The 27,966-nt window shown below is 50.6% G+C and overlaps 1 protein-coding gene across 3 annotated transcripts; it reads right to left on the bottom strand.

The window, feature by feature from the left end:
* Positions 1–1,157: 1,157 nt before the first annotated feature.
* On the bottom strand, positions 1,158–27,966 carry CETP (cholesteryl ester transfer protein). Of its 3 annotated transcripts, XM_030925100.1 has the most exons (17): positions 27,721–27,888; positions 27,114–27,194; positions 26,708–26,822; positions 20,010–20,144; positions 19,850–19,920; positions 19,530–19,617; positions 18,440–18,509; positions 18,151–18,211; positions 15,805–15,896; positions 13,881–14,060; positions 12,760–12,810; positions 9,368–9,532; positions 3,755–3,822; positions 3,325–3,358; positions 2,768–2,840; positions 1,592–1,677; positions 1,158–1,411 (listed from the first exon to the last, which is right to left on the bottom strand). In XM_030925100.1, exons 3-17 carry the CDS (start codon positions 26,743–26,745, stop codon positions 1,337–1,339), a joined length of 1,287 nt encoding a protein of 428 aa, XP_030780960.1. In that variant the 5' UTR covers positions 26,746–26,822; positions 27,114–27,194; positions 27,721–27,888; the 3' UTR covers positions 1,158–1,336. The 3 variants fall into 3 exon arrangements, with proteins under 3 accessions (XP_030780960.1, XP_010363762.1, XP_030780959.1); XM_010365460.2 differs by lacking the exon at positions 27,114–27,194 and having other exon boundaries at positions 27,721–27,966; XM_030925099.1 differs by lacking the exons at positions 1,592–1,677; positions 27,114–27,194 and having other exon boundaries at positions 27,721–27,890.

Below are 27,966 nucleotides of genomic sequence, written 5' to 3'. Positions count from 1 at the left end.
ATGGAAAATCAAAGAATAAGAGAGCTGAACATACTGACTTACTGATTCTTTGAAGAGAAACTTGGGGTTCACTATATTTAACACCAGCACTGTGGTGAGGTTGAGGCAGGTGGATCACTAGAGGTCGGGAGTTTGAGACCAACCTGGCCAACATGGTGAAACCCCGTCTCTACTAAAAATGCAAAAATTAGGCCGGGCGCGGTGGCTCAAGCCTGTAATCCCAGCACTTTGGGAGGCCGAGACGGGCGGATCACGAGGTCAGGAGATCGAGACCATCCTGGCTAACACGGTGAAACCCCGTCTCTACTAAAAATACAAAAACTAGCCGGGCGAGGTGGCGGGCGCCTGTAGTCCCAGCTACTCGGGAGGCTGAGGCAGGAGAATGGCGTAAACCCGGGAGGCGGAGCTTGCAGTGAGCTGAGATCTGGCCACTGCACTCCAGTCCGGGCGACAGAGCGAGACTCCGCCTCAAAAAAAAAAAAAAAAAAAAAAAAAAAAAAAAAAAAAAAAAAAAAAAAAAAAAAATGCAAAAATTAGCTGGGTGTGGTGGTGGGTGTCTGTAATCCTAGATACTTGAGAGGCTGAGGCAGGAGAATTGCTTGAACTTGGGAAGTGGAGGTTGCAGTGAGCTGGGATTGTGCCACTGATGCCAGCCTGGATCACAGAGAGACTCCATCTCAAAAAAAAAGTGGTGAGCTGGAAATAGGCTCAGGCTCATGAGCAGTTTATCTTCTGGAATAAAGTTTTTTGCCTTTTTAGAGGCTCTGTCTTCCTCCATTTCTACCAGAAACCAGACCTCTGAGGGCCCCTTCCCCTCCCGCCATCCTCAGGATCTGAAGCCCCTGTCCTCCTTCACTTCCTGTCCAGCACTGGAACCCCATGGGACACAGAGTGTGTGACAGCTCCTGCAGGAAGCTGGTCAGACAAGGAGAGTGCTGGGTTAAAGGAGATAAATTTGGAAGGTATCCAGGGACCTGATCAGGGAGGACCCTGAGTCCCAAGGAGAGAGGTTCAGATTTCTTCCTCCAGGCACCATGGAGCTTGGAGGGTTTGGGGGCAGCTGCCTTGGAAGGGCTGAAAGGAGGAGGATGGCACCGGTGATACACATCCCTTCCCCCTCCCTCTACCCATCAGCCACAGAAGAAGGACTCTCCAGCTCTTGGATACAGCATTTTAATGCCATTGGGCCTTTAGGACAGGGAGGAGTTGGGAGCCAATCCCCATCTCTGTACTCCTAACCCAACTTCCACCATGCTGGAGGAGACACCAGGGTTCCAGCTGTGAGCCTGGTGCTTGCCTTCTGGTTCAAGCCCCATCCTGACCTCCTTGGAGACTTCTAGCTCAGGCTCTGGAGGAAATCCACCAGCAGGTGCTCAGGGAAGCCAAAGTCCATCTGCAGCAGCAGGAAGCCCTGGAGGGAGGGGCAGGAGGACAGAGGGGCAGGCTGGGCTGACTCCCAGGCCACCAGAAGGGAGCCAAGCTGGTGAAGTCCCCTCTGCCTGTCTCCCCAACAGCCCCCAGTCACCCTGGGAATCCTGTCTGGGCCTCCCTCCCCAGGAACAGGGACTGGTAAGGGGCGCTTTGTACTCACATCTCGAGTGATAATCTCAGGGTTGATGATGTCAAAGAGGCTCAGGCCTTTGCTGTTCATGAGGGCTGTAAACACTGCCTCAAGCCCTGGGGCAGGGGACAGAGCCCCAGTCAGCCCTTCTTGGGGAGCAAGGCTGGCCCGAGGCTCTGCCACCCTGGGCAGTGGGAGATGCTGAGACCCCTTTGGACCAATATTCTGTAAACATGTGTTTCACTTTGACTTAGAAGAGTGGGCAAGTGCTTCTGAGGATGAGGAAGAGCAGAGTTTGCCTGGTGGCAGGGCTTGCCACTCTGCTGCCGAAAAAAATTCCCTCTGTCCCAAACTTGAGCTCCCAATGCATCCCCAATGGCCACATGACCTGCAGTTAGCTGAATCTACCTACCCTGCTAGGAAGGAAGCTTTCCCACACAGCTTCTCAAGGTGTTCTTTGCAACCACACAGAGTGGTCTCCTTGCAAGTAGTTGTAGGAACCATTTAATCTGCACCCCCTAGCTTTAGCTTCATGGTTCAGATGGGGGAAAATGAGGCCAAGAGATGCCAAGATACACCACTAGGATCATTCTAGTTTCCACGCCCTTCCTCTCCTACCTAAGCCATGTGGACAAGCAGATATTCAAAAGGAAGGCATAGTCAGCTCAGCATACTCTGTTGGGAACGGAGCAGAAAGCTTTCAGCAGAGCCTTGTCCAAAATATCCCCAGCACATGTGTGTTATGGTGTCTGAGAGTCTACCATTCGAGTCACCTCAGAGGGATAAATATTCTACCATTTCAAGGTCAAAAGGAAAATTGGGAGTCATCAAGTTCAACATTCTTGTTTTACAGAAAGGGAAATTGAGGTTCAGGACTGGGCTAGAACTAGGTCTCAGCCTCCCAGCCCAGGACTCTTTCTGCTATATCAGGTTGCTATTAGGAGACCTGCATCCTGAAAGTGGGTTGAGCCATCCCACGGGGTGGCAGAGATAATATTCTGCAGGTAAACCAAGAACAGGGTTCTGTGCATCTGGCCGAGTCATTGGCATGCAATGACACCAGCAGGGAGAGTGAAGGGGGTCCAGACTGCTAAGTATCAATGACTGGGAAGAGGGGCTCCTGGAGCTCTGCCTGGGAAGGGCCCACAAGGTGAAATGGGAAACTGTCAGGCTCAGCACCTGGTTTCCCCTCCAGCCCACACTTACGAGACATGACCTCAGGGATGCCCACAGTGGTGATCATTGACTGCAGGAAGCTCTGGACGGACTCGGAGCTGCTCTGCCAATCAGAGGCCCATAGTGAGTGCTCCCTGGAGCATGGAAATGACCCACAGGGCAGATGCTGCACGCCCTGGACGAGCATTCATCCACATGCCCATCCGTGAAAAAAATACATCCAACCCACTCCCTCTTCCTGCCCCAGATGGTGCCCCTCCTGAGTGGTCTTTCCTTCGCCCTGGGGAGGCCCAGGATTGCTAGCCCATTCCATAGAGGGAAAATTGAGGTCCAGGGAGGGGTTGCTTGGCCAGTACTCTTCTGCCTAAACCCCAATCCATACCACCACGCTCTCATTTTTGCAAAACAAGGGCTCTCCCAAAAGACATGGCAGGGAGAAGAAGGGTCACAAGAGACACAGCACGGACCATCTGGTCCAGATTCTTTTGGTCTGGTTGTCTGATTTCCTTTAGGGCCCTCCGCCTGCTTTCTTTAAGGCAGGAGGTCCCACAGGACTTATTTCCCCCAGTCTATCCAAGACCACCTACCTCAGTCAAGTTGGAAACAGTCTTTGGTGTAATCCTGAAATAAGAAAGAGATGAGAATTTGACCCACCATTGGGCCCCCTCCTGTAACATCTCCTGGGAAAGAAACTCTAAGAATAACAGCCAGTGCTTCTGTCTCATAGCTCAGGCCCTTTGGGGCATCTCTTGAGATTTGCTATTCTTTTGAGATTTGCCAGGCCTTCACTTGGGCAGCACTCTCCTCCTGCTAGGCCCTCCCTCCATTCCTCCTGGCGCCCCTTCTTCCCAATGAAGATTCTGTCTAGGTAGGGTCTTATCTCCCTGCAGTCAGGCCATATGCCCCAGGGGGAAGGGGCCACATTTCCCCACCAACACCCTGTGCTGTGCCTGACTCCAAGGGACCAGGGAGAGGTTTGCGGAGTCGACCAGCCCCTCTCTTCTCTGCGGCACATACTGGAAATCCAAGAGGCTTAAGAAGAGCTTTTTCTTAGAATAGGAGGCCTGGACGGTAGTCGTGATATCCTGGGGAGAGAAACCAAATTTGTTGTGAGCCGGGGCTCTTCCTGAAGCAGAGAGCAACTCTTCTAGCTCAGGGCCCTTGATTCTTTCCACTGAGGGACCGGAGAGACACGGGTGACACGGGAACCAGGCTTAGCTACTGCTCTTCTGAAAACCGAGTAAAGTTCCCCAGCACCTGTGGCTTTGGGGTTAGGACCTGAGAAGTCACTTTCTTTTTGTTTTTGTTTTGTTTTGTTTTGTTTTGTTTTTGAGACAGAGTCTCGCTCTGTCACCTAGGCTGGAGGGCAGTGGCACGATCTCAACTCATTGCAACCTCCATATTCCAGGTTCAAGCGATTCTCCTGCCTCAGCCTCCCAGGTAGCTAGGATTACAGGTGTATGCCACCACGCCTGGCTAATCTTTGTATTTTTAGTAGAGATGGAGTTTCACCATTTGGCCAGGCTGGTCTTGAACTCCTGACCTCAAGTGATCCACCTGCCTTGGCCTCCCAAAGTGCTGGGATTACAGGCCTGGCCCATGTGGGCACTTTCTCTCCTGGTTTCTGACTTATCCACATCCCCAGTAGTTTCTTCCTGTTTGGTGAGAAACAATCACAAACCTGGGCTTTCCTGCACACCTCACTCCCTCCACCTCCCAAGTGAAACCATTATTAAAGCGAGGTGAGGCTTCCTCCACTGGCGGTGCTACTCCAAGTGTGGTCCCTTAACTGGCATCATTCTCACCACGCAGAAGGGAATGTGTGGGAAAGGCAGGTTCTCAGGCCTCACCACAGACCCATCAAACCAGAAACCCTAGGGGTGGGTCTAGAAGTCTGTGCAGTAACACCCCGCCAAAGTCTGAGGCCCATGACACTAGATCACTTTCAAACAGACGCTGGATTTTGAGTTATAAGTTGTATAAGCACCTCTGCTGACCACCCATTTTTATTTCATAGCACTGGGCACAATTAGTAGTTACATAGTCTTTTGTTTGTCTAGTTATTGTCCCTTTCTTCCCATTAGACTGTAAGTTTCATGAGGTCAGGAACCATATGGTCCCGGCCCACAGTGAAACCTCAACAGATTGTTGAAAATGAATGAGGCCGGGCACGGTGGCTCATGCCTGTAATCCCAGCACTTTGGGAGGCTGAGGTGGGCAGATCATGAGGTCAGGAGATCAAGACCATCCTGGTCAACATGGTGAAACCCCGTCTCTACCAAAAACACAAAATTAGCTGGGTGTGGCGGCATGTGCCTGTAATCCCAGCTACTTGGGAAGCTGACGCAGGAGAATCGCTGGAACCCAGGAGGTGGAAGTTGCCAGTGAGCCAAGTTCACGCCACTGCACTCCAGCCTGGTGACAGAGCTAGACTCCGTCTCAAAAAAAAAAAAAAAAAAAAAAAAAGAAAAGAAATAGAAAGAAAGAAAATGAATGAATGAATGAATGGATGAATGAATGAATGAATGTGCTGGGAGTGCAGAAACTACCGGCTCTGGTCTGAATGTGATGTATGGCCTTGAACAAGTGTCCCATTGGTTCTAGGCCTCTGGAGCGCCCTCTGCAGCGAAGTGGTGGGCGCAGCTGAGGCTTGGAGGCTGTTCCTGCTTTCTGTCACTTTAGCCAGGGCTCAGTTTGATGCCTTCCCAATCCTACAGTCCTTCACCAGCACCAGTCATGTCATCTCTTCCCTCCCCTAATCCCAAAGCCTCTGTGGCTTTTAATTTCTCCTTCTGGTCTTTAAGCCTCCATTAGATGGTCTCAATGTACCTCCTAGCCTTCACCTCAAAACAACCCTTGTCCCTGGCCACACTGGGATTCCCCTCCCCTCGCCCTATTTGTGTTTTTCCCTGGGCCACGGCACCTTCCCATGGCTTTCTCCCTGCCCTTGAGATCCAGTCAAAACTCCCTTCTGGAAGCACTCCCTTCAACTCCAACACACACACACGTCCTAGTTAACACAGATTTCTAAAAATCCTTTCTGTACACAGCCAGGCTCAAAAGCCAAAGGGGAGGTCTTCAGGAGGCAGGAACAAGGGCAGACGCCTAGGAAAGTTGGGGGAGGGGGAATGAAGTGCTTTGCAATGAAACAGGACATTCCAGGAAGGGCGGATGAGTTTGGGTGAGTCAGGGGCTAACAGGTATTTGTTATAGTGGTAAAGACTAATTTCAGTCAGGTCCCTGAGCCTTCCCCTAGGACCATCTGCGCACTTCTTATAAAATCCAGTAGGCTAGGCGCGGTGGCTCACACCTGTAATCCCAGCACTTTGGGAGGCCAGGTGGGTGGATCACAAGGTCAGGAGTTCGAGACCAGCCTGGCCAACATAGTGAGACCCCGTTTCTATCAAAAATACAAAAATTTGCCGGGTGTGGTAGCACGTGCCTATAGTCCCAACTACTTGGGAGGCTGAGGCAGGAGAATTGCTTAAACCTGGGAAGCAGAGGTTGCAGTGAGTGGAGCACTCCAGCCTGGGTGACAGAGTGAGACTCTGTCTCAAGAAAAAAAAAAAAAAAAAAATCCAGTTTTAGCCAAAGAACCCGGCTAAGTCAATTTGGCAAGAACCCCCTATTCTCGATACGTGATCACCCTTGAAATCTGATCAGATTCCTCTACCTCCACCTCCCGCTAGATGTTGTCTGATCACCCTGTCTTCAGCCAGAATCCTGTTAGGTTGGTTTTAGCCAGAATCCCCCTTAGCTCTGATGTTTTCTCTTAGTAATTTTCCATCCCTGATCCCATCCTGCTCCATGGTTATAAATTCTCACTTGCCCATGTTTGAAGTTGAGGCCAAGCTCTTCCACTACTGTAAGCCCTGCCATAGTGGTTCCTATACCTGTCATGAGGGTCCCAAATGGTCTTTCTTACCATGCTTTAACATGAATAATTTTTTCTTTTTTTTTTTTTTTTGAGACGGAGTCTTGCTCTGTCACCCAGGCTGGAGTGCAGTGGCATGATCTTGGCTCACTGCAACCTCCGCCTCCCAGGTTCAAGCGATTCTTCTGCCTCAGCCTCCCAAGTAGCTGAGACTAGAGGTGTGCACCACCACGCCCGGTTAATTTTTGTATTTTTAGTAGAGACGGGATTTCACCATATTGGCCAGGCTGGTCTTGAACTCCTGACCATGTGATCCACCCATCTCGGCCTCCCAAAGTGCTGGGATTACAGGTGTGAGCCACCGTGCCTGGCCGAATAATTCTTTTTTAACAAATGCTCAATGTTTCAGATTCTTAACAACAACGAAAAAGTAAATAAAACAATACGTCTACATCCACGTGAGAAAGCCAAAAGGAATACAACAGAAAACCAAAAAGGAAAATAATACAAAAATTAAAGAGATATTTAAAAGGTTAAAGAAACTGGGCACAGTGGCTCACGCCTGTAATCCCAACACTTTGGGAGGCCAAGGTGGGTGGATCACTTGAGCCCAGGGATTCAAGACCAGCTTGGGTAACGTGGCAAAACCCTGTCTCTACAAAAAAAAAATACGTGGAGGTACACATCTCTAGTCGGGAAGCTGAGGTGCGAGGATCACCTGAGCTAGGGAGATCAAGGCTGAGTGAGTACTGCTGCACTCCAGCCTGGGCAGAAACAACAAACAACAACAAAAACGAACGGCTAAATATAATGTGCTATCGTGGATCAGATCTTGGAAAAGGAAAAGGACATCAGTGGAAAAACTGGGGAGATTCAAATACAGTTTAGAGTTTGGTTAACAGTCGTGCACCAATGTTGATCTCTCCGCTATGACAATGTAGCATGGTTAGTAAGATGTGAACAAAGAGGGTAGTGGGTGGGGGGTATATGGGAACACTCTGTATTTTACAACTTTTATTCAAATCTAAAGTTACTCCAAAATAAAAAGTTTATTTAAAAATAATAAAGCACCAGAAGGAAATGCGCCCAGTAACCACATCAAAGGCCCCTGGAGAAGGGGGTTATGGTGACAGTGGTTTTCTTCTTTCTATTTTTCTATATTTTCCACAATGTGCTTGCATTGTTCTTGTCTTTAATTCTTAATGTATTAAGAAATATTGGCCAGGCACAGTGGCTCATGCCTGTAATCCCAGCACTTTGGGAGGCTGAGGTGGGTCAATCACTGGAGGTCAGGAGTTTGAGACTGGCCTGGCCAACGTGGTGAAATCCTGCCTCTACTAAAAATTAGTTGGGCGTGGTGACACGCACCTGTAGTCCCAGCTAGCTACTGGGGAGGCTGAGGCATGAGAATCGCTTGAACCGGAAAGGTGGAGGTTGCAGTGAGCCAAGATTGCACCACTGCAATCCAGCCTGAGAGTCTGTCTCAAAAAAAAAAAAAAAAAAATTGAAGATATTCTAAGGAGCCTTAAAGATAATACTGATCCTTAATTCCTTATTTGCAATGATAAAATCAAACAGGATCTGAAAACTACAAGTTTTTTCTTAAGTTTGTTGGCAAAACCTGGCCATTGTCTAGGAAGCTATCTATGGTATTTATCTTGCTTCATATGAGGAGAAATGCCAATTGAGGCATTTGAGGAGAATTGATTGTGGGGTGCCACCCCACACCCAATTGGGGTGTTCTGCAATATATCCAGTGTCTATACACTATACTACTTTTACAAATTCACAGAAGTTCTGAATTTGGAAACCCATGTGGCCCTAATGGATGGAGGGTTGTGGACTTGGGTAACAAACACCATTGTCCACTGCTCAGCTTAAGAAGGAAAATATTGGCCAGGTGCCGTGGCTCACACCTGTAATCCCAGCATTTTGGGAGGCCGAGGTAGGCAGATCACTTGAAACCAGGAGTTTCAGACCAGCTGGGCCCACATAGCAAAACCCTGTCTCTACTAAAAATACAAAAAATTATCGGGGCATGGTAGCACATGCCTGTAATCCCAGCTACCTGGGAGGCTGAGGCATGAGAATTGCTGGAACCTGGGAGGCAGAGATTATAGTGAGCCGAGATTGTGCCACTTCACTCCAGCCTGGGCAACAGAGTGAGACTCTGTCTCAAATAAATAAATAAATAAATAAATAATAAATAAAAATAAGAATGAAAGAAAATATGCTTGGCATGGTGGTTCATGCCCATAACCCCAGCAACTTAGGAGGCTGAGGCAGGAGAATCGCTTGAGGCTGGAGTTTGAGAATAGCCTGGACAACATAACAAGACCCTGCCTCTAAGGAATTTTTTTTTTTTAATTAGCTGGGTGTGGTGGTGTTTGCCTGTGGTCCCAGCGACTCAGGAGGGCTGAGGTGGGAGGGTCACTTGAGCCCAGGATTGGAGGGTGCAGTGAGCTATGATTGTGTCACTACACTCCAGCCTGGGTGACAGAGTGAGACCCTGTCTCTAAAAAAATAAAAACAAGAAAAGAGAGAAAATATTACCTAAGCTGTGGAAGCCACGTGTGTACCCCTCATTATTTGCATGACATGATTTTGGTTGTAAGGAGCCATGTGCAAGAGACAACCAGTGCCGGCAGAGGTGGTGACAAGGATCTGGAGGCTTCAGAGGTCCCCAGGCCCCTGCCCCCTGCGGCCCATCTGTGAGTCAGGTTCCCCCACCACCACTCTCCCTGCACCCGCCTCACCTCTTCAAATGTGTAAGCTACAGAGTGTTGCTGGTCTGGGCGTGGAAAGAGGAATTTCACCATCACTGAAGAATTGACCACGACTCCCTTGTTTTGGCAGGAGATCTTGGGCATCTTGAGGCAGTGGACGGTGACTTGGGCCTGGCTGGGGAAGCCGCCGACAACCTGTGGAAGACAGTGGTCTCATGGCCAGGATGGGGGCCCATCAGGGCAGCAGCAGTCCCCGCCCTCAGAAATGGGAAGGACAAAGCTGGCTTGGGGCCCCAGGGCTGGGGAAAAGGAGGCAGCCTGGGGTAGTACCCGGACCCCAGGCCGTGCAAATTAGGACTCTCATCCTCTCTGGGCTTCAGTTTCTCATCTGTGTGCTAGTGAGGCTATTCCTACCCTGAACGCCTCTCTCAGGATGTGCTGAGGATGCCTTCACTTAGCCTTCTGGGCCTCACTTTCCTCATCTGTAAAATGAGGATAATCATAGATCCTACCTCATAGGGTTGTCCTGAGGATGAAATGAGATAATCTGTGGAAAGATCTTAGAACAGGACCTGCTGCATGGTAACCCTCCGAGGGCAGCTGCTGTAGCAGCTGGGCTAAGGGTGGGGATAGAGCAGAGAGCGCAGGAACTGCGGGCCGTATCTGCAGGAGCCCAGCATTTTCCAGGGCATCCCAGAACAGAAGATAAAACTGCATCTGAGGAGTATTTAAAGGAGAGACACACCAGGCTGTGGCACAAGGGGATCTGACCTAGTCAGTGAGGTGGGAGAGGCCATCCCTGAGGGGGCAGGAGGAGGAGCAGATGGGATGGGGGAGTGCAAACCATTCTGGCAGAGGGGACAGTGGACAAGAGCCCTGTGGAAGGAGCCTGGCCAAGATAAGGAATGTGCAGGCAGGGGCTGGGGAGTGTGGCCTGAGGACCTTCGATTACAGCCTGTGGGACTGGGCTCAAGGAGACCACATGCCCCAAGAAACCATCGAACCACTGGATATACAAGAAAAGGTTTCATTAAATACATAGCTGAGCTCAAAAGAAAGAAAGGGGCGGCAGGGTGCAGGGGTCACACCTGCAATCCCAGCACTTTGGGAGGCTGAGGCAGGAGGATCATTTGAGATCTGGAGGTCAAGACCAGCCTGGCCAACATGGTGAAACCCTGTCTGTACTAAAAATACAAAACAATGAGCCAGGCACGGTGGTGTGCACTTGTAATCCCAGCTACTCGGGAGGCTGAGGCATGAGAATTGCTTGAACCCAGGAGGTGTAGGTTGCAATGAGCTGAGATTGTGCCACTGCACTCCAGCCTGGGGAACAAGAGTGAGACTCTGTCTCAAAAATAAATAAAATGAAATGAAATGAAATGAAAATCTCAGTCGGTAAGTAAACAAATAAGACACAGCTGTAAAAAGAATTAATGAACTAAAAAGATACTTGAAGAATCATCCAGAATTTAGCGTAGAGATAAAAGAGATGGAAAACATGACAGTGCAAGTAAGAGACACGGAAAATGGAATGAGATGGCCCAGTGTGTGTCTCACGGAAATTTGAGGAGGTAGAAATGCAGAAAATAGGGATGGGGCAATCATGGAAAAGAAAGTGACGAAGAAATTTCCAGAGCTGATGGGCCAGGTGCTGTGGCTCACGCCTGTAATTTCAGTGCTGAGACAGGAGAATCACTTGAATCCAGGAGGTGGAGGATGCAATGAGCTGAGATTGCGCCACTGCACTGCAGCCTGGGCTACAGAGCAAGACTCCACCTCAAAAAAGAAAGAAAGAAAGAAAAGAAAAGAAATTTCCAGAGCTGATGAAAGATGTCGTCAACTCTTAAACTGAACAGTTACACTGGGTGGGAAACAACTAGATGGAGAGGTAGACAAGATGAGAAAATGCAGGATCCTGGAGGCCATGGCAGAGCACTTAGCCTGTATCCTACACCAGCTTTAAGCAGGCAGGTGAATGATCAGTTTTATTTCCTTTTTTTCTTTTTTGAGACGGAGTCTCGCTCTGTCGCCCAGGCTGGAGTGCAGTGGCCGGATCTCAGCTCACTGCAAGCTCCGCCTCCCGGGTTTACGCCATTCTCCTGCCTCAGCCTCCTGAGTAGCTGGGACTACAGGCGCCCGCCACCTGGCCCGGCTAGTTTTTTTGCATTTTTTAGTAGAGACGGGGGTTTCACCGTGTTATCCAGGATGGTCTCGATCTCCCGACCTCGTGATCCGCCCGTCTCGGCCTCCCAAAGTGCTGGGATTATAGGCTTGAGCCACCGCGCCCGGCCCAGTTTTATTTCTTGAAAAGATTTTTCTGGCTGCTGTGGGGAACAGATTGTAGGAGGGTATCAGGACACAGGGAGACCCACCGGGAGCTACAGATGGGTCCCCACTAGAGATAATGGTAGCCTGGCCTGGGGAGGAGGTGGAGACAGAGAGAACTGAAAAGACTAGAAATAGGACATCAAAGGAACAGGACTCAGACAAGAGGCTGAGGAAGAAGACCCAATCAGGGGCCTGCCCAATATTGTGAGTTTCATATGTGCAGGGAGAGAGACATCAGAGCCAGGGAAGGCTGGACAGTCTGAGTTCAGAAGGGAAGAGGGACCATCCTCTGTTTGAACAGGAGAAGGGCCGCAGGAAGGCGCAGGTGTGGGTGAGTGGGTAGGACTGGGAGCGGAGACATGCGGGGGAAGTTCTGTTGGTGGCTCTGCTCAGCTCTTGGGAAGTAGGTTGTGTGAGGAGAGGGAAGTGGAAGGTAGACAGGAGGGGGCAGCTGGAGATTTGAGGATGTCAGGGAAGGCCTGAAGAAGTCATTGCAGTGGGTGGGGGAGTGAGGTAACCAGAAAGCTGAGAGAGGCTTATTCAGAAAGCACAAGGTCTATTTGAGGTAGGAGATCATGGGTTCTTAGTGGAACCCTGCATTGAGGAGTGGGATTATGAACATCATTGCCACTGGGCATAGCAAGAAGAGGCTGCGACCCGCAAGGAGCTTGCCTGAAGTCAGCTTTGGGATCAGGAGTAATCAATAGTCACTTATTGCTGGGGCCCTCTGAGCCCGGAGTTGATCCTGAGGTTCCAGCCCCCTACAAGTCCCTATGCCTGGGTAATAGAGCAGAGAATGGAGCATTATCTTTGGGGGCAATAGAGCTGGGCTCAAACCCAGCCTTGCCATTCACTAAGTTTCCCTGTGTGTAAAATGGGGATGGTCTGACTGCCCCACTCATAGCGTCGGTGTGAGCACTGAAGGAAGTCACACTCACTAAGTGCTTTGCTCCTTGTCAAACACCCTACAAAGAGCTGTGTTCACTGTTATAATTGTTGTCATTGGTGTTGTCATTGGCTGTGTGGGGGCTCTTGAAGCCAGAGCAGGATTGGGGTACATGAGATAAACCCCACACAGGGGCAGGGGCAGTTACCTCCTGGAAGATTTCCTGGTTGGTGTTGAAGCCCCAGGTCTCCAGCACTGCCTGAAAAGAGATGGCGAAGTTGGCGGGTGGACGGTGTAAAGGCCACTCCTCAGAAGAAAACTTCACAGGAACCAAGTGCAGTTTCAAGGACTGGACCCCTCCTCAGACGCAACTCCCAACCTCCCAGACAACATGTGAGATGCTCCGGGTAGGGTGTGGGGCAGGGAACCCCTGTCCCGGCTGGAGGCCTGGTTTCTGCTCCCCACTGTGCCCCACGCAGGCTGCGTGACCCTGCGCAAGTCTCTTCCCCTCTGTGGGTCTCAATTTCCTCATGAGTTCAATGACAAGCATGCCCTGGAAACTACCTAAGCATCTCTAGTACAGTATAGGTGAAGAGCACAGGCTTTGGGGCCACCTCTTACAGGCTGCGTGATCTTCAGTAAGTCACCTACCTTCTTTGAGCTTTGTGGTTTTTTGTTTGCAAAACAGAGGTAACAGTACTCATCTCACAGGATGAGTACAACAAGACAAAGTGTAGCAAATGTAACTGTGCAATAAATGTAAGACTAATGCACAGTTACTACGTGCCAAGTTATATCTACACCTAAATCTATTGATCACTCTATCTATCTGTCTCTCTGGCAACACATAGTTGACTCCAATAAATGCTGAAGTTCATTATTTTTTTTGAGATGGAGTTCTACTCGGTCACCCACACTGGAGTACAGTGGTGCCAATATAGCTCACTGCAGCCTCAACCTCCTGGGCTCAAGTGATCCTCCCACCTCAGCCTCCTGAGTAGTTGGGACTATAGGTATGCACCACTGTGCACAGCTGATTTTTAAATGTATTTTTATTTTTGTAGAGTCAGGGGTCTCCCTATATTGCCCAGACTGGTCTCGAACTCCTGGCCTCCAGGGACCTTCCTGTCTCAGCCTCCCAAAGGTTTGGGATTACAGGGGTGAGCCACTGCACCCAGTCTGGACTTTACTGCTATTGCTCCAGCTTAGGTGGTCCCTAGTTCTTTTGCCCACCACTGAGTTTCTGAGTTTCCTCCCTCCTCCCCATGCGTGTGCATACACACACATACCACATGCCATCTGGATTTCCTAGCAGCACCATCCACTCACCTTGAACTCGTCTCCCATCAGGCTGAGCGTGAGGCGGCCATCTTGAAAAGCTACCTTGGCCAGGGAGTGGAAGACTTGCTCAGAGAACCAGAAGTACAGCATGCGGGAGTCCCCCAGCAGTGCGGGCGAGAAGGTGGGGAGGGGGAGGTCCTCCGAGACATTCTTATAGATGAAATAACCCTGGAGGAAGCCAGGACGCTGGCTGAACCCCGTGTGTCCCTGTTGGGCTCAGGTCCAGCTTCAGGGAGATGGGAGGAGCTCAGAGTGGGACCGGGGTGTGCGGGGAGGGGTGTGGCACTTTTTCATGCTCTTTTTTCCCAAGTCTGTCTGGGTAGGTAGAGCCCTTCTAGAAGGCTGGTTCAGAGCATGGCACTTTGAGTCCAAGACTTGGGCTGAAACCCAGCTCTGCTCTGTACTGCAGAGGACAGGGCAGGGCCCTGACCTCACTCAGCATCCGTGTCCCCATCTCCAATGAGCTAGGCTGTGTAAACGTGGATGAGTGCCCAGCTATGTGAGCAAACTAATTATCTTTTTTCCTAATCTACTTCCAGGAGAATCTTGGAATCCTCCTGGACTTAATCACCTGTCTGTCCTGAGTTCTATAGTCCAGAACAGTGGGTAGCAGATTTTTTCTATAAAGAACCAGATAGTAAATATTTTAGGCTTTGCAGCATATGTGCTCTCCGTTGCAATCATCTGCTCTGCCACTGTAATGCAAAAGCAACCATGGGCAATACGCATGCCAGTGGGCATGGCTCCATTCCAATACAATGGAGACCCAGAGTGCAGAGTGCCCGGAGTGCAGATGGGGAAACTGAGGAAAGAGCTGCACCCAGTTTACCCCAGCGGGGCTTTCACTCATTCAACAAATACTTCTAGAGTGCCCACTATGTCTCAGACACCGTGGGAAGTGAACCAGACAGATGTGGTTCCCGTCTTCACAGGGTTATATTCAAGTAACGACATTGGTCAGGACAGCTTGTGACCATGGACCTCCAGCTCCCACCCCGCCCCAGCTGACCACCGGCCCTGCCCCTGCAGAGGGCAGTCCATTGACTATCAGCTCCTGGAGGCCAAAATCAGGAAAACAACCTGCTGCCCAGTCCCCCGCCCCTCTAGATCATCCAGCCCACGGGTTGTGAACAGGCTTCAGGAGTGTCCATGAACCTCCAAAATGATCCTTCGGTTCATTTTTCTGGGGAAAGGCTCTGTTACAAAGATGGCTGGGTCTGCCCTAAAATCTTCTCCCATCTCTCCCTCCATTCTGTACCACTTAATTTTTAGCTGGTCTCAATATTTAGCTGAAATAAATTCCTCAGCTTTCCTTGCAGCTAAGGTGGGGTCCTGTGATCAAGTTCAGGCCAATGGGCTGTGAGCAGAGTGGGTGTGGTGGTCAGGCCAGCCAGCCAGGACCCTGGGATGAGGCTGCACCTGGGGCTGGCTGAGAACCCAGTGGAAGGGGCCTGCGTGCCTGACACCCTGCAGCTTCCAGGGACTGTAGATGTTCAGACTGCAACAGAGGGAAATAAATGTCTATTGTGTTTAAGCACCTATTATTTTGGATTTCTTTGTTACAGCAGTAGAACCTATATCCTTAGTAATAGAGGGTCCAAAGCTTTTGTCAGTACCCCCGGAGGGGCCACAGTCCACTGCTGTAGAGGATGACAGAAGCCAAATAAGTCCTCTAGGAAGAAGCTGGTGCTTTGCTGGGATCCTTGTAGTGGGGAGCCCTGGTGCCTGCAGAGAGGGCTCGGGGGCACGTCGCTGTGGCCTGCCCTCCTCACAGCATCAGGAATGCAGAGGAGCACCCCAGGACGCCTGGCTGCCATAAGGTTGAAGCTGGGGGACAGGGTTGTCAGAGCACAGGAAAGGACCAACTCCCCTGGGGAAGCTGGGCCCTGCCCCACCCTCCCACAACTCCTACCTTGTGATGGGACTCCAGGTAGGAGGCTGTAATGATGGGATCACCTGTCAGGGAAATGTCCACCCCAATGTCTCCATCTGACAGGATACTGGCTGCAGGAGGAAAAGATCAAGGCGGGGCCTTAGGATGGGGGAACCGCCCTGAGTCACCGCTCCCCTGCATCCACACAGCTGCCCAAGCCTCCAGCCTCAGTGTTCCCCTCTGTAAAGTGGGACCTGGGTGTGTGGGGAGGGATGTGACACTTTTTCATGCTCTTTTTTCCCAAGTCTGTCTGTCTGGGTAGGTAGAGCCCTTCTAGAAGGCTGATTCAGAGCATGGCACTTTGAGTCCAAGACTTGGGTTGAAACCCAGCTCTGCTCTATACTGCAGAGGACAGGGCAGGGCCCTGACCTCGCTCAGCATCCGTGTCCCCATCTCCAATGAGCTAGGCTGTGTAAACGTGGATGAGTGCCCAGCTATGTGAGCAATCTAATTATCTTTTTTCCTAATCTACTTCCAGGAGAATATTGGAATCCTCCTGGACTTAATCACCTGTCTGTCCTGAGTTCTATAGTCCAGAACAGTGGGTAGCAGATTTTTTCTATAAGAACCAGACAGCAAATATTTTAGGCTTTGCAGCGTATGTGGTCTCTGTTGCAATCATCTGCTCTGCCGCTGTAATGCAAAAGCAACCATGGGCAATACGCATGCCAGTGGGCATGGCTCCATTCCAATACAATTGCATTCACAAAAGTAGGCAGCCAGACACATTTGACCCACTAGCTAGAGTTTCCAACCCCTGGTGCAGAACCAATGTGAGGGACGGAGCACAGATGGCAGCGTAAGTCCCCCTCCCTTCCTCCTCCCTCGAACCTGCATCAAGAGCCACGTCCCCATGAAACAGCCCCTCCGACCTCCCAGCCCCCTCTGAATTCTGTGGCTGCCTGGGCCAGTCCAGAGACTCCTACCTCACTTTCCCTTCCTGTTAGCTTTGCCCACCCACATTCCCATTGATGGCACAGCTACCGGCATAGGGATCCCAGAGAGACAGACAAGGTTCCAGTCTAGGTGTATGCACCCATAGGAGTAGAGGGGAGGGAAGGGGAGGAAGGGATTGGCCACTCAAGGAGACAGAACTGTGCTCAGCCCTTCCTGCATTGCTCATCTGTGCCTTGGCAGGAGCCTAGGATGCCTGCCACGGGCCTGGGGCTGCCTGGAGCCTCCCCACCTGATACCCCACAGTGGCCCAGAGGACCCCCTCACCTGGAGTTCCACTGTTCCCTCACTGCCTCTGTTTACTGAGCACCTACTGTGTGCCAGGGTATAAGGAGCAGGCCGGCCACCTCCCTCTCCACAGGTGAGGCGCACAGCGGGAGGCCTTACAGCACAGCACAATAGCTGGGAGCGGGGGCTTAAGAGTTGTTGGAGGGCCAAGGTTCAAATTCTGCTTCCACTTCCTAGTGGGGGGAAGGGGGTCCTCTCATCTCCAGAAATTTCTATTTCCTCCTCAGTGGAATGGGGGTTAGCGGTACCTCCCTCGCCAGGTGGTTGTGAGGATTCCATAGCTAATATAAGTGTTTGGTATGCAGTAGTCCTGGGCATGACGGAGCATCTACTGTGTGCAGGGTACCATTCAGGGCATCGTTCAGCAAACGATGGCTATTACTCTTATTATGATTGGCACAGGACAGTGCTTCCCACTTCTCAGACCACCTTCTTCTCTTGTCTGGCGTCCCTCTCCATGACCAGGGGCGTCCCCACGGGACAGAGGATGAAACTGGGTCCTGAGTAGTTTCTTCTACATTGCACAGCCTGGTGGGAGGGCTCCCTTAACCCGAGGCCTGATGGGAGGGGAGGGAAGGGTCCCAGAAGGGCAGGGAGTTCCTGATCTCCACACTGCTTTCTTCCTTGTTATCTTTCATCAGATGTTTTCTCTACTTGAAATGTTGGTGACTGCAAGGTTCAGGGTGTTGGGTGATGATAATAGCGGTCATAATAATAAGGGTTCAGAATGAGCCAGGTATGAGGTACAAGGCACCATCTTATTTTACATACATTTTTTCCCACTCAATTCTCACAGCCACCTTGTGGGGTAGATGCTATTATCGCCCCATTTTTATCAATGAAGAGACTGAGATTCAGAGAGATTAAGTGACTTGCCCAATGTCACACAGCTTGTGAGGCTGCAGCCCAAAGGGGCAGAGATTTGCCAAAGCCTGCCCGTAACTAATCATCAAGTGTCAGAGCCAGACAGAGCCCATGGGACCTAGACAGGAGGAGTGATGGTCCCAAGGCCATGTAGTGCAACAGATGGCTTTCTGGCTCCCACTGCTGTCTTCTGAGGCATGCAGACAGAAACACACTCACCAGCCCTTGTCTGGACAAAATCAGCCATGATGTTGGAGATGACGTTGATCTCTTTGCAGATCTGGGGCAGACAGAGCAGGTGCTTTCCAGGGAGGAAAGGAGGCCAGAGGAGGGGCAAGGCAGTGCCTCCTTCCAGCTGCGTGTTGGTGGCAGTGCTGGGAACTGGCACAGGGGACTGGCCACATGGGGAAGGTGGGAGTGGCACCTTCTCAGGGAAGGGCAGGGAGGAAAGGGCTCCAACCTCCCAGGCATGGCCCTGGACCACAGGGAGTCAGCCAGCCCCACTCACCTGTCCCTTCAGGACCAGCTTCAGGGTGAAGGAGATGAAGTTTGTGAACAGCTGCTTGATCCACCCGGGCCTGAGGGCAGCAAGCACCACAATAAGCCCCTGACCAGTCCTGTGCATCCATGGAGCGCCTACTGTGTAGCAGGCACCATTCAGGGCTCTGCTGGCCCTGATTCGTGTAGCTCAGGAAGTAAGAATTATCACCCCCATTTTGCAGCTGAGAACACAGAGCCTCAGACCCAAGAATTAACTGTGACACCATCCCAGAATTCCTCGGGAGGGGCCCAGCTCCTGTGACGCTCACACCTGTCACATACGCGAGAACGTTTCTGGAGTCCAAATTCACACGTGTCCATCTGCTCCAGATGCAGAAAATGGCCTGATTCCTCTCCAGACCCTACCTACCAGTTACCTTCTGCCTTCCAGGTTTGGCATTGGTTACATGACTAGGGTCTCTCCAAACCTCGTTATCTTCCTCTGTGCAATGGGGTTACCCACAGCTCCTTGACAGAGGGTGTTGGCCAAGACAAAAAGCCCCACCCTGGGAAGCAGGAGAGTAAAGTGTCTAGGAACTCAGCTTCTGGGGTCAGAGAATGCTGGGTTTAAATCCTACTCCCACCACTCAGTGGCGAGCTGTGTGTCCTCGGCAAGTTACTTAGCTTGGCTGGAGTTTTATCTGTGAGTTAGTGTGGTCCTTAGGATGCAGGATGCACTCTGTAGATACGAGCTTTCCCTTTCTAACCTGTGACTCAGTTTACCCATATATAAAAAGGAGATGATAACCGAATCTCTATCCTAGGGTTGGTTTTAAGGACAAAATAAATTAATTCATGAAAAGGGCTTGGAATAGTGCTTTGCACACACAGCAAGTTCTTAGTAACTGTTAGTTACTAGCTGTTGGTTATTGTTTTTTCCAGCCTTTGAGGGTGTATTGATGGGAAGGTGTAGGAAGTGACCCCGCTGAAGGTATTGCTACCCCCAGGTTTGACCACCCACAAGCGTGCCCTGTGTGGGGTTGAGCCTGGAGGGGGCCATGGACATGCTAACAGGATGGGCACAAGCAGGAATGGGGGCCACAGGGCAGTGTACTTACTCTCGCTCCCCTTGGAGATGCAGGAGCAGCTTATGGAAAGACAGGTAGCAGTCAGGGGCATCAGTCCTCACTCTACCAGAGTCACAGGCTGCAGGGAGACCCGACACGACCTCAGGGCAGCCTCCACTATTGGATGGTATCCACATGCTGCCCAGGCCAGCCAAGAGCTTGGCCAGCTCTTGGCTCCCCAGCCCTGCAAACTTCCCAAGCCAGGCTTCCTTTGGTGGCCCCAGAACCCTCTGCCTGCATAACCTCCCACTCTGCTGAGGACAAGCCCTGGAGTCCAGCTCCCACCTCCCCAGAGGATGCTGTACACATACTCAGTTGTGTGTTGATCTGGAGGTCAATGGCAGAGTCAATCTCGAAGTCAATGGACTGATCAATGCCCAGCCTGGAAAGAGCCAAGGACCCAGGACTCTCATTCAGCTCTCCAGCCCAGAGAGGGCCAGGCATAAGGCATCAGCTGACAGGAATGCTTACCCCCAGGCAGTGGTGTAGCCATACTTCAGGGTTCCCTTGAAGACCACAGACACGTTCTGAATGGAGACATCAATGGACTTGGCTTCCACCAGCTCCACCTGGCTGCTGGCGATGGACAAGTGGCTGATCTGGATGCTGGGAAGGAACGGTAGTGAGGAAGGATGTCGGGGGTCATCCAGGTTGCCCAAGGAGCGAGCCTCCAATTTTGCCTTGGTGAGGGTGGAAGATAGAATTATGGCCCCCAAAATGTCTGCCTCCTAATCCACAGAACCTGCAAATATGTTACCCAACATGTCAAACCCTGGGTAACGCACTCAACTCATGTTACCCATATGCAAATATGGTCAAGTTAAGGACTTTGGGGGTAGGTGTGGAGATGATCCTAGATTTTCTGGGTGGTTCCAATGTAATCACAGGCTGCTGAAAAGTGGAAGAGGAGGCAGAAGAGGAGAGGTGGAGGAGGGGTGACCAGGGAAGAACGCCCAGAGAGAGTCAACCCTGCTGGGCTGAAGATGGAGGGAACCATGCTCACGGGGAAATTTATATGTAGAAATGCCTGTCTTTAGAAAAGAGAAAGATCTCAAGTCAATAATCACACTTTCCACCTTGAGGAACTTGAAAAATAAGGGTACCCTAAGCCCAAAGCTAGCAGAAGGAAGGAAGTAATCAGGATCTTAGTGCCTACGAATGAAATAATAGAAAAACAACAACAATCGGTGAAAACAATTGTTGGTTTTTCCAAAAGGTCAACAAAATCAACAAACCTTTAGCTAGACTGGCAAGAAAAAAAAAAGAAGATTGAAATTACTAAAAACAGAAATAAAAGCAAGGCCATAATTACCAATCTTACAGAAATAAAAGGAATTATGAGAGAATACTATGAACAATTGTATGCCAACAAATGAGATAAATTAGATGAAATGAAATGGACAAATTCTTAGAAATGTAAATGGTATGTGAGGAAGGGTGAAAATTGATTCGGAAGAGTATGGATACACCAGCAGAAGTCAAGTTAGATCAAAAATAGATTGGCAGGGCAGCGTGGTGGCTCACGCCTGTAATCCTATCACTTTGGGAGGCCGAGGAGGGCAGATCACCTGAGGTCAGGAGTTCATGACCAGCCTGGCCAACATGGTGAAATCTCGTCACCACAAAAATACAAAAAAATTAAACAGGCATGATGACAGGTGTCTGTAGTCCCAGCTACCCAGGAGGCTGAGGCAGGAGAATAGCTTGAACCCAGGAGGCAGAGGTTGCAGTGAGCTGAGATCATGCCATTACACTCCAGCCTAGGCGACAGAGTCTTACTCTGTCGCCAAAAAAAACAAAAAAATAGATAGACAAAACGTTGCATGTCTACATCAAAACATCTCATGTACCCCATAAATATATACGCCTACTATGTATTCACAAAAATTAAAAATAATTTTTTTTTAAATAGATTGGCAAAGACTTACAGTATAGGAAACAACCAGATTGCTCCAAATTCTTCTTCTCTCTTTTTTTATAGTTTGTTCTTTGTTTTGTTTTGTTTTTTGAAACAGGGTGACTCTCTGTTGCCCAAGCCAGAGTGCAGTTGTGTAATCACAGCTCACTGCAGCCTCGAATTCCAACGAGCCTCCTGCCTCAGCCTCTGAGATAGCTGGGACCACAGGCAGGCACCAACAGTGCCTGGCCAATTTTCATATTTTTGGTGCAGATGGGGGTCTCACTATGTTGAACAGACTCCACATTCTTCTAAATGCTCTAATTTAGAATTAGACTGTGCTACAATCTCCAATCCTCTTTCAGTTCTACAGAAATTTAGGCCGGGCGCGGTGGCTCAAGCCTGTAATCCCAGCACTTTGGGAGGCCGAGATGGGCGGATCACGAAGTCAGGAGATCGAGACCATCCTGGCTAACACGGTGAAACCTCGTCTCTACTAAAAGAATACAAAAAACTAGCCGGGCGAGGTAGCGGGCGCCTGTAGTCCCAGCTACTCGGGAGGCTGAGGCAGGAGAATGGCGTAAACCCGGGAGACGGAGCTTGCAGTGAGCTGAGATCTGGCCACTGCACTCCAGCCTGGGCGGCAGAGCGAGACTCCGTCTCAAAAAAAAAAAAAAAAGAAAGAAAAAAAAGAAATTTAAACCTCGTACCAATTTTTTTTTTTTTTTTTTTTTTTTTTTTTTTTTTTTTGAGACTGAGTCTGACTCTGTTACTCAGGCTGGAGTTCAGTGGCACGATCTTGGCTCACTGCAGTCTCTGCCTCCTGGGTTCAAGTGATTCTCCTGCCTCAGCCTCCCTAGAAGCTGAAATTACAGGCTCCCGCCACCACGCCCAGCTAATGTTTGTACTTTTAGTAGAGACGGGGTTTCACTATGTTGCCAGGCTGATCTTGAACTCCTGACCTCAGGTAATTGCCCCACCTCAGCCTCCCAAAGCACTGGGGTTACAGGTGTGAGCCACCATGCCCAGCCTTTTTTTTTTTTTTTTTTTGAGACAGAGTTTTGCTCTTGTTGCCCAGGCTGGAGTGCAATGGGCAATCTCAGCTCACTGCAGTCTCCACCTCCTGGGTTCAGTGATTCTCCTGCCTCAGCCTCCTGAGTAGCTAGGATTACAAGCATGTACCACCACGCCAGCTAATTTTGTATTTTTAGTAGAGACAGGGTTTCACCATGTTGGCCAGGCTAGTCTTGAACTCCTGACCTCGGGTGATCTGACCGCCTTGGCCTCCCAAAGTGCTGGGATTACAGGTGTGAGCCACTGTGCCAGGGGTGGAGTCTCTTCTGGTAATAGCTACATAAGCTCCTAACACACTAACCTCCTTTGATGACTAAATTCTTGACCTCTGCACAGAATACAATAAACACTACCTGAGGCATTAGAGAGTAAGTGAAAACAGTCAGACTAGGCCAGGCGCAGTGGCTCACGCCTGTAATCTCAGTACTTTGGGAGGCCGAGGCAGGTGGATCACCTGAGGTCAGTTATTCGAGACCAGCCTGGCCAGCATGGTGAAATCCCATCTATACTAAAAATGAAAAAAAAAAAAAAAAAAAAAAATTAGTGAGGCATGGTGGCATATGCCTGTGGTCCCAGCTGCCCGGGAGGTTGAGACAGGAGAATCGTTTGAACCCAGGAGGCAGAAGTTGCAGTGAGTCACGATCGTGCCATTGCACTCCAGCCTGGGCGACAAGTGCACAACTCTGTCTTAAAAACAAACAAACAAAAAACCCACAAACAACCCACAAACAAACAAACAGAAAAACCCAGCTGGACTGCAGGGGAGATGCCGGGTGGAGGAAGAGAACAGCGCAGGGTGCGTTTTCCCATTTTCACAGATTCTAGCACGAAGGTGGGCTCCAGCTTGCACTGTGAGAAAAGACAGTGGGAAAAGGCCCTTTCAAGGTCTTGAACTCTGGTAGATCACAGTTTTTCTGGCCTAGAGAACCAGAGGACAGGATTTGGGACAATCGCAGCTGCTGGAAAGCAGGGGGAATACCATAAATGAGAAAGTCAGAGCAGGGAGCCCCCCTCACCCGAAATAAAAGGAGATGGAGGGAAGCCAAGGAATGGGGGAAGCCTCTAGAAGCTGGAGAAGGCGAGGGAATTAATTCTTCCCTATAGCCCCCAGAAGGAATCTGGTTCTGCTGACATCTTGATCTTGGCTCGGGGAGTGCCATGGTGGACTTCTAGCCTTTTTAACTGTGAAATGATAAACTTGAGTCATTTTAAGCCACTAAACTTGGAGTGATTTTTTACGGCAGAAAATAGGAAACTGATATAGAGGGCTTCCCAGAGGAGGTGACACCAGATAGAGGGTGGGAGTTTGGAAGATAGTAGGAGGCTTGGCTTGGAGGAGGCATCAGCCAGGCCCCGGGGGCAGAGGTGGAGCTGCACAGTGGGAGAAGTGTTGGACCTGGGGTCTTAATGTAGGTCCAGCAGAGGATCTGTGCCGCCGGGGACTTGGTCAGAGGTGGGGCTCAGTGAAGGCCCTTAGGAAGCAAGCATCAGAGAGGAGAGACTGCAGGCAGGGAGGCCAGTGGGCCACATTCACTCTCAAACCCCTCTACCCTTGCTGAACTCTCCCCGGGGCCTGGTTTGAGCACATGGAATATGACACAATAGAAGCGGCCATCACGTTCCGAACACATGCTGTGTGGCAGGCAGTGTGCTGAGAGTTTACACACATTTCCTCGTTTAATCCTCACAGCTACTCACGAGGTGGTCACTATTGCTGTACCCAGTGAACTGACACAGAAATGACTCAGACTGCTTATGTGGCTTCAGAAAACCTCAGCAGAAGGGAATTTGATCCTGGGTTCATCCCACTCCAAATCCCGTATTATAAGCCACTATGACACACTGCGCCCAGCAAGGAGAATCCATGTATATCTGGCTTTCCCTGTCTGTTCTGTTGTATCTTATTCTATTCCCTTTAGAGAGAATAGTGTGAAGAATTCTCATCTTAGCCATGATTCAGCTTCATCTAATGTTAATCATGGCCAATCATATTTATGGCCAATCATATTTTATTTCTACCCCATCCATATATGTTTGGGATAACAGTTATATATCAATGACTATGACATCTAGTCTATGGCAGTCTGGTCCGACTGAATTATTGCTAATTTATTAAGGGTGCTATCTCTTTAACTTCTCAAGATGCTTTTGCCATGTCTGACCTCTTGTAACACAGGCGTAGGATAGCATTATCCTCTTTTATTTTTTAGCAACAGAGTCTTGCTCTCTCACCCAGGCTGGAATGCAGTGATGCAATCATAGCTCACTGCAGCCTCGACCTCCCAGGCTCAAGTGATCCTCCTACCTCGGCCTCCTGAGTAGCTGGGACTGCAGGCACGCACCATCACACCCAGCTAATTTTTAAATTTTTCATAGAGACAGGTGGTCTTGAACCCTGGCTGAAGTAATCCTCCTGCCTCGGCCTCCCAAAGTGCCGGGATCACAGGCGTGAACCACTGGACCTTGCCCATTTATTCTCTTTTACAGAAGGCTAAACTGAAGCCCAAGGTCGCACAGAGGGCGTGGCTGCGCGAGACCTGGGACGCCCCACAGCACCCCCTAGCGGCAGTAGTTTTCCTGCAAAAGGCGAAGCGGCATCGCTGCACCGCTGGCGCCCCCTGGTGGCTCAGAAACATTTAGCAAGACTCCAGGCCCAAAGTGCGCGGGTAGCAGAGACCACCCCTGGGGAGCATGTTTAGCGGGGCTGGAGAGGAGGAGGAGATTGGCTTTAAGACAAAGACAAGGTCCCTGAACAATGTCTCCACCACCCTTGAGGCCTCAGACCGACACACAGACGGGGACCTAGGCTCCAGGGCAGCCTGATGTGCCAGGAAGATGGCTGAGTTCCTGAGACTGAGCTGAGTTTGCACATGAGCTCCGCCAGGCTGCGAAACCTCTATCAGCTCCTGTTTCCGTATTTGTTAAGCAGGGCCATCCGGGCGGTAACATTATCCTCTTTTACAGAAGAGGCTAAATAAAATATATGATAAAGAGTAAGATAGGCTGGGCGCCGTGGCTCACACCTGCAATCCCAGGACTTTAGGAGGCCGAGGCGGGCGGATCACTTGAGGTCAGGAGTTCATAATCAGGTCAACATGATGAAACCCCTTCCCTACTAAAAATACAAAAATTAGCCGGGCGTGGTGGCGGGCGCCTGTAATCCCAACTACTGGGGAGGCTGAGGCAGGAGAATATCATTGAACCCGGGAGGTGGAGGTTGCAGTGAGCTGAGATCGCGCCACTGCACTCCATCCTGGGTGACAGAGCGAGACTCCATCTCAATCAATCAATCAATCAAGATTAAGATAGATAAAGAACCGGGCGTGGTGGCTCACGCCTGTAATCTCAGCACTTCGGGAGACTGAGGTGGGCAGATCACTTGAGGTCAGGCGTTGGAGACCAGTCTGGCCAACATGGTGAAATCCCATCTCTACTAAAAATACAAAAATTACCCGGATGTGGTGGCATGTTCCTGTAATTCCAGCTACTCTGGAGGCTGAGGCACGAAAATTGCTTGAACCCGGAGACGGAGGTTGCAACGGGCTGAGACTGTGCCACTGCACTCCAGCCTAAGTGACAGAGGGAGACTCTGTCTCAAAAAATGAAAAAAAGAAAGAACAAATATATGATAAAGGTGACGATAAAATGAGATATTGTTTGTAAAAGCACCTGGCCCACAACCGACCCTTGGCTGTTACGATCATCCCAAATAAAGTCAAGATACTCATTTTAGGCTTGGGGTGGGGGACTGGTTGAGGCCAAGAGTTCAAGACCAACCTGGCCACCATAGCAAGACCTCTGTCTCTAAGAAAACAACATTTATAATTTTTTTAAAAAATACACCTATTTTGTTGAGATCTCTCTACCCTACCCTCCTATTCACCCCCAAATAAGACCTCCATCGTCCCAGGGCAGTGGGAAAGGACCCTTTGAAGCCTGACTCTTAGAAGGGCTGTTGAGGAGGTTGATACACTCCAAGAAATCCCCCAGGTCACCAGGGGATGGAGCGTGGGGTTAGGGGAGGTGTCAGGGTCTGGTTCCAAATCAAGGGGAAAGACCTGAGTTACCTCTGCCCCCCCCAGCCTCCCCCCCCCCCCCCGGCCCTGCTGACCTTCCTCCCTATGGGCTGGGGGAAAGCCCCAGGCTGTTCCTCCCTCCTCCCTACCCCCAGCCTGGTCACACTTGAGGCCCGACTCACTTGTGCAACCCATACTTGACTTGGCCAAGGAGCATCATGGCCTTCTCGCCCGTGATATTTGGGTAGCTGGCTCGCTGGAAGGCGGTCTGGATCACCTTGGCAGTCTCTTGGTTCACTAGAGGGGAGGGCAGTGGCTGAGGGGTTGTAGGCCCGTGCCAAACCCCCTGCTCCCACCCCCAAGCGGCCTTGGCCATGACTCAGCCTCTCTGGGATGAGGCTTCCCAGCAGGCCTTAAAGCTGAGGCCTCCCTCTTGGTTTAAGGTCGATGGCAATTCTAGGGGACACAGAGAGCTCTGACCCTGACCCCAGCTAGTGATCCTGATCACACCCTAGCCTCTGGATCCTGACACATGGGAACCCCATGATCCCAGTCAAATGGCAGCCCTGAGCCCAGTCACACACTAACCTTAGTCTCACCCAGACGATGCTGTGACACTCTCTGTAGTCCTGGGGGTCTATCATCCTGGCTCTTGAACTTGGCGATATTCTATTTTAGAAATTGTATCATTTAGCCTCCCTATACCCTTATTGTATTGAGCAAGAGGCTGAGGCCCAGAGAGGGCAGGGGAGCTGGCCAAAGTCACACAACAGTCAGTGATGGAGCCTCTGTCACCTGAGCTCATGGCAACCCCTGACTCTGGCCATAGAGTGACCCCAACACCAAATATACACCAACCTCCTAATCTTTACCCCCTAACTCAACCCCCTAACCTGGCTCAGATCTGAACCCTAACTCGAACCCCAGTGATTCTGAGTCTCAGACAAACAGAAATCCCTACACCTGGCTATTTGCAACCCAGCTAGGACCTTCTCACCAAAGAACTTGACCTTGAAGGTGAGGTCAGGAGAGGGTGAGGACAGCTCCACTCAGCCCACTCCCTCCCAGGGCACTCCTCTCTCTGGGCTAGTGTGGCAGCCAGCTTCAGAGCTGGCTTCAGACCACAGAGGCTCCTGGCATAGTGGGTGTCCGTGAAAAGACCCCTGGCAGGGCAGACAGATGCACTGATACTTACACACCAGGAGGGCAGGCTTGGTGATGCGGCACACAATGCCTGCCTTGTGTGAGGTACCTTTGGAGCAGGCGTGGACATTGCCCAGCAGGGCCAGGGTCAGGACGGTGGCAGCCAGCATGGTTATCAGGCAGTCGTGCATGAGTGGCCCGAGCCGTTCAGCCTGGAGCCTGTATATATATATATGTCCTCCCAGCCCCCACGGAACATGAGGCTCTTCCAGGCAGCACGGTTTTCCTGGCCCCAGAG

This window comes from Rhinopithecus roxellana, chromosome 20 (assembly GCF_007565055.1).
Source record: "Rhinopithecus roxellana isolate Shanxi Qingling chromosome 20, ASM756505v1, whole genome shotgun sequence".
Taxonomy (NCBI): domain Eukaryota; kingdom Metazoa; phylum Chordata; class Mammalia; order Primates; family Cercopithecidae; genus Rhinopithecus; species Rhinopithecus roxellana.
This window is presented reverse-complemented; position numbering and strand designations above follow the sequence as displayed.

Excerpts from the sequence above, each read along its gene's own strand:
- CETP (XM_010365460.2), bottom strand. The coding sequence starts at position 27,859 with ATGCACGACTGCCTGATAACCATGCTGGCTGCCACCGTCCTGACCCTG. Across the intron at positions 15,897-18,150 it reads TTTTGTCCAGACAAGGGCTG|CCAGTATCCTGTCAGATGGA; the intron begins GTGAGTGTGTTT and ends TTCCTCCTGCAG. Across the intron at positions 1,412-1,591 it reads CTGAGATTATCACTCGAGAT|GGCTTCCTGCTGCTGCAGAT; the intron begins GTGAGTACAAAG and ends CCCTCCCTCCAG.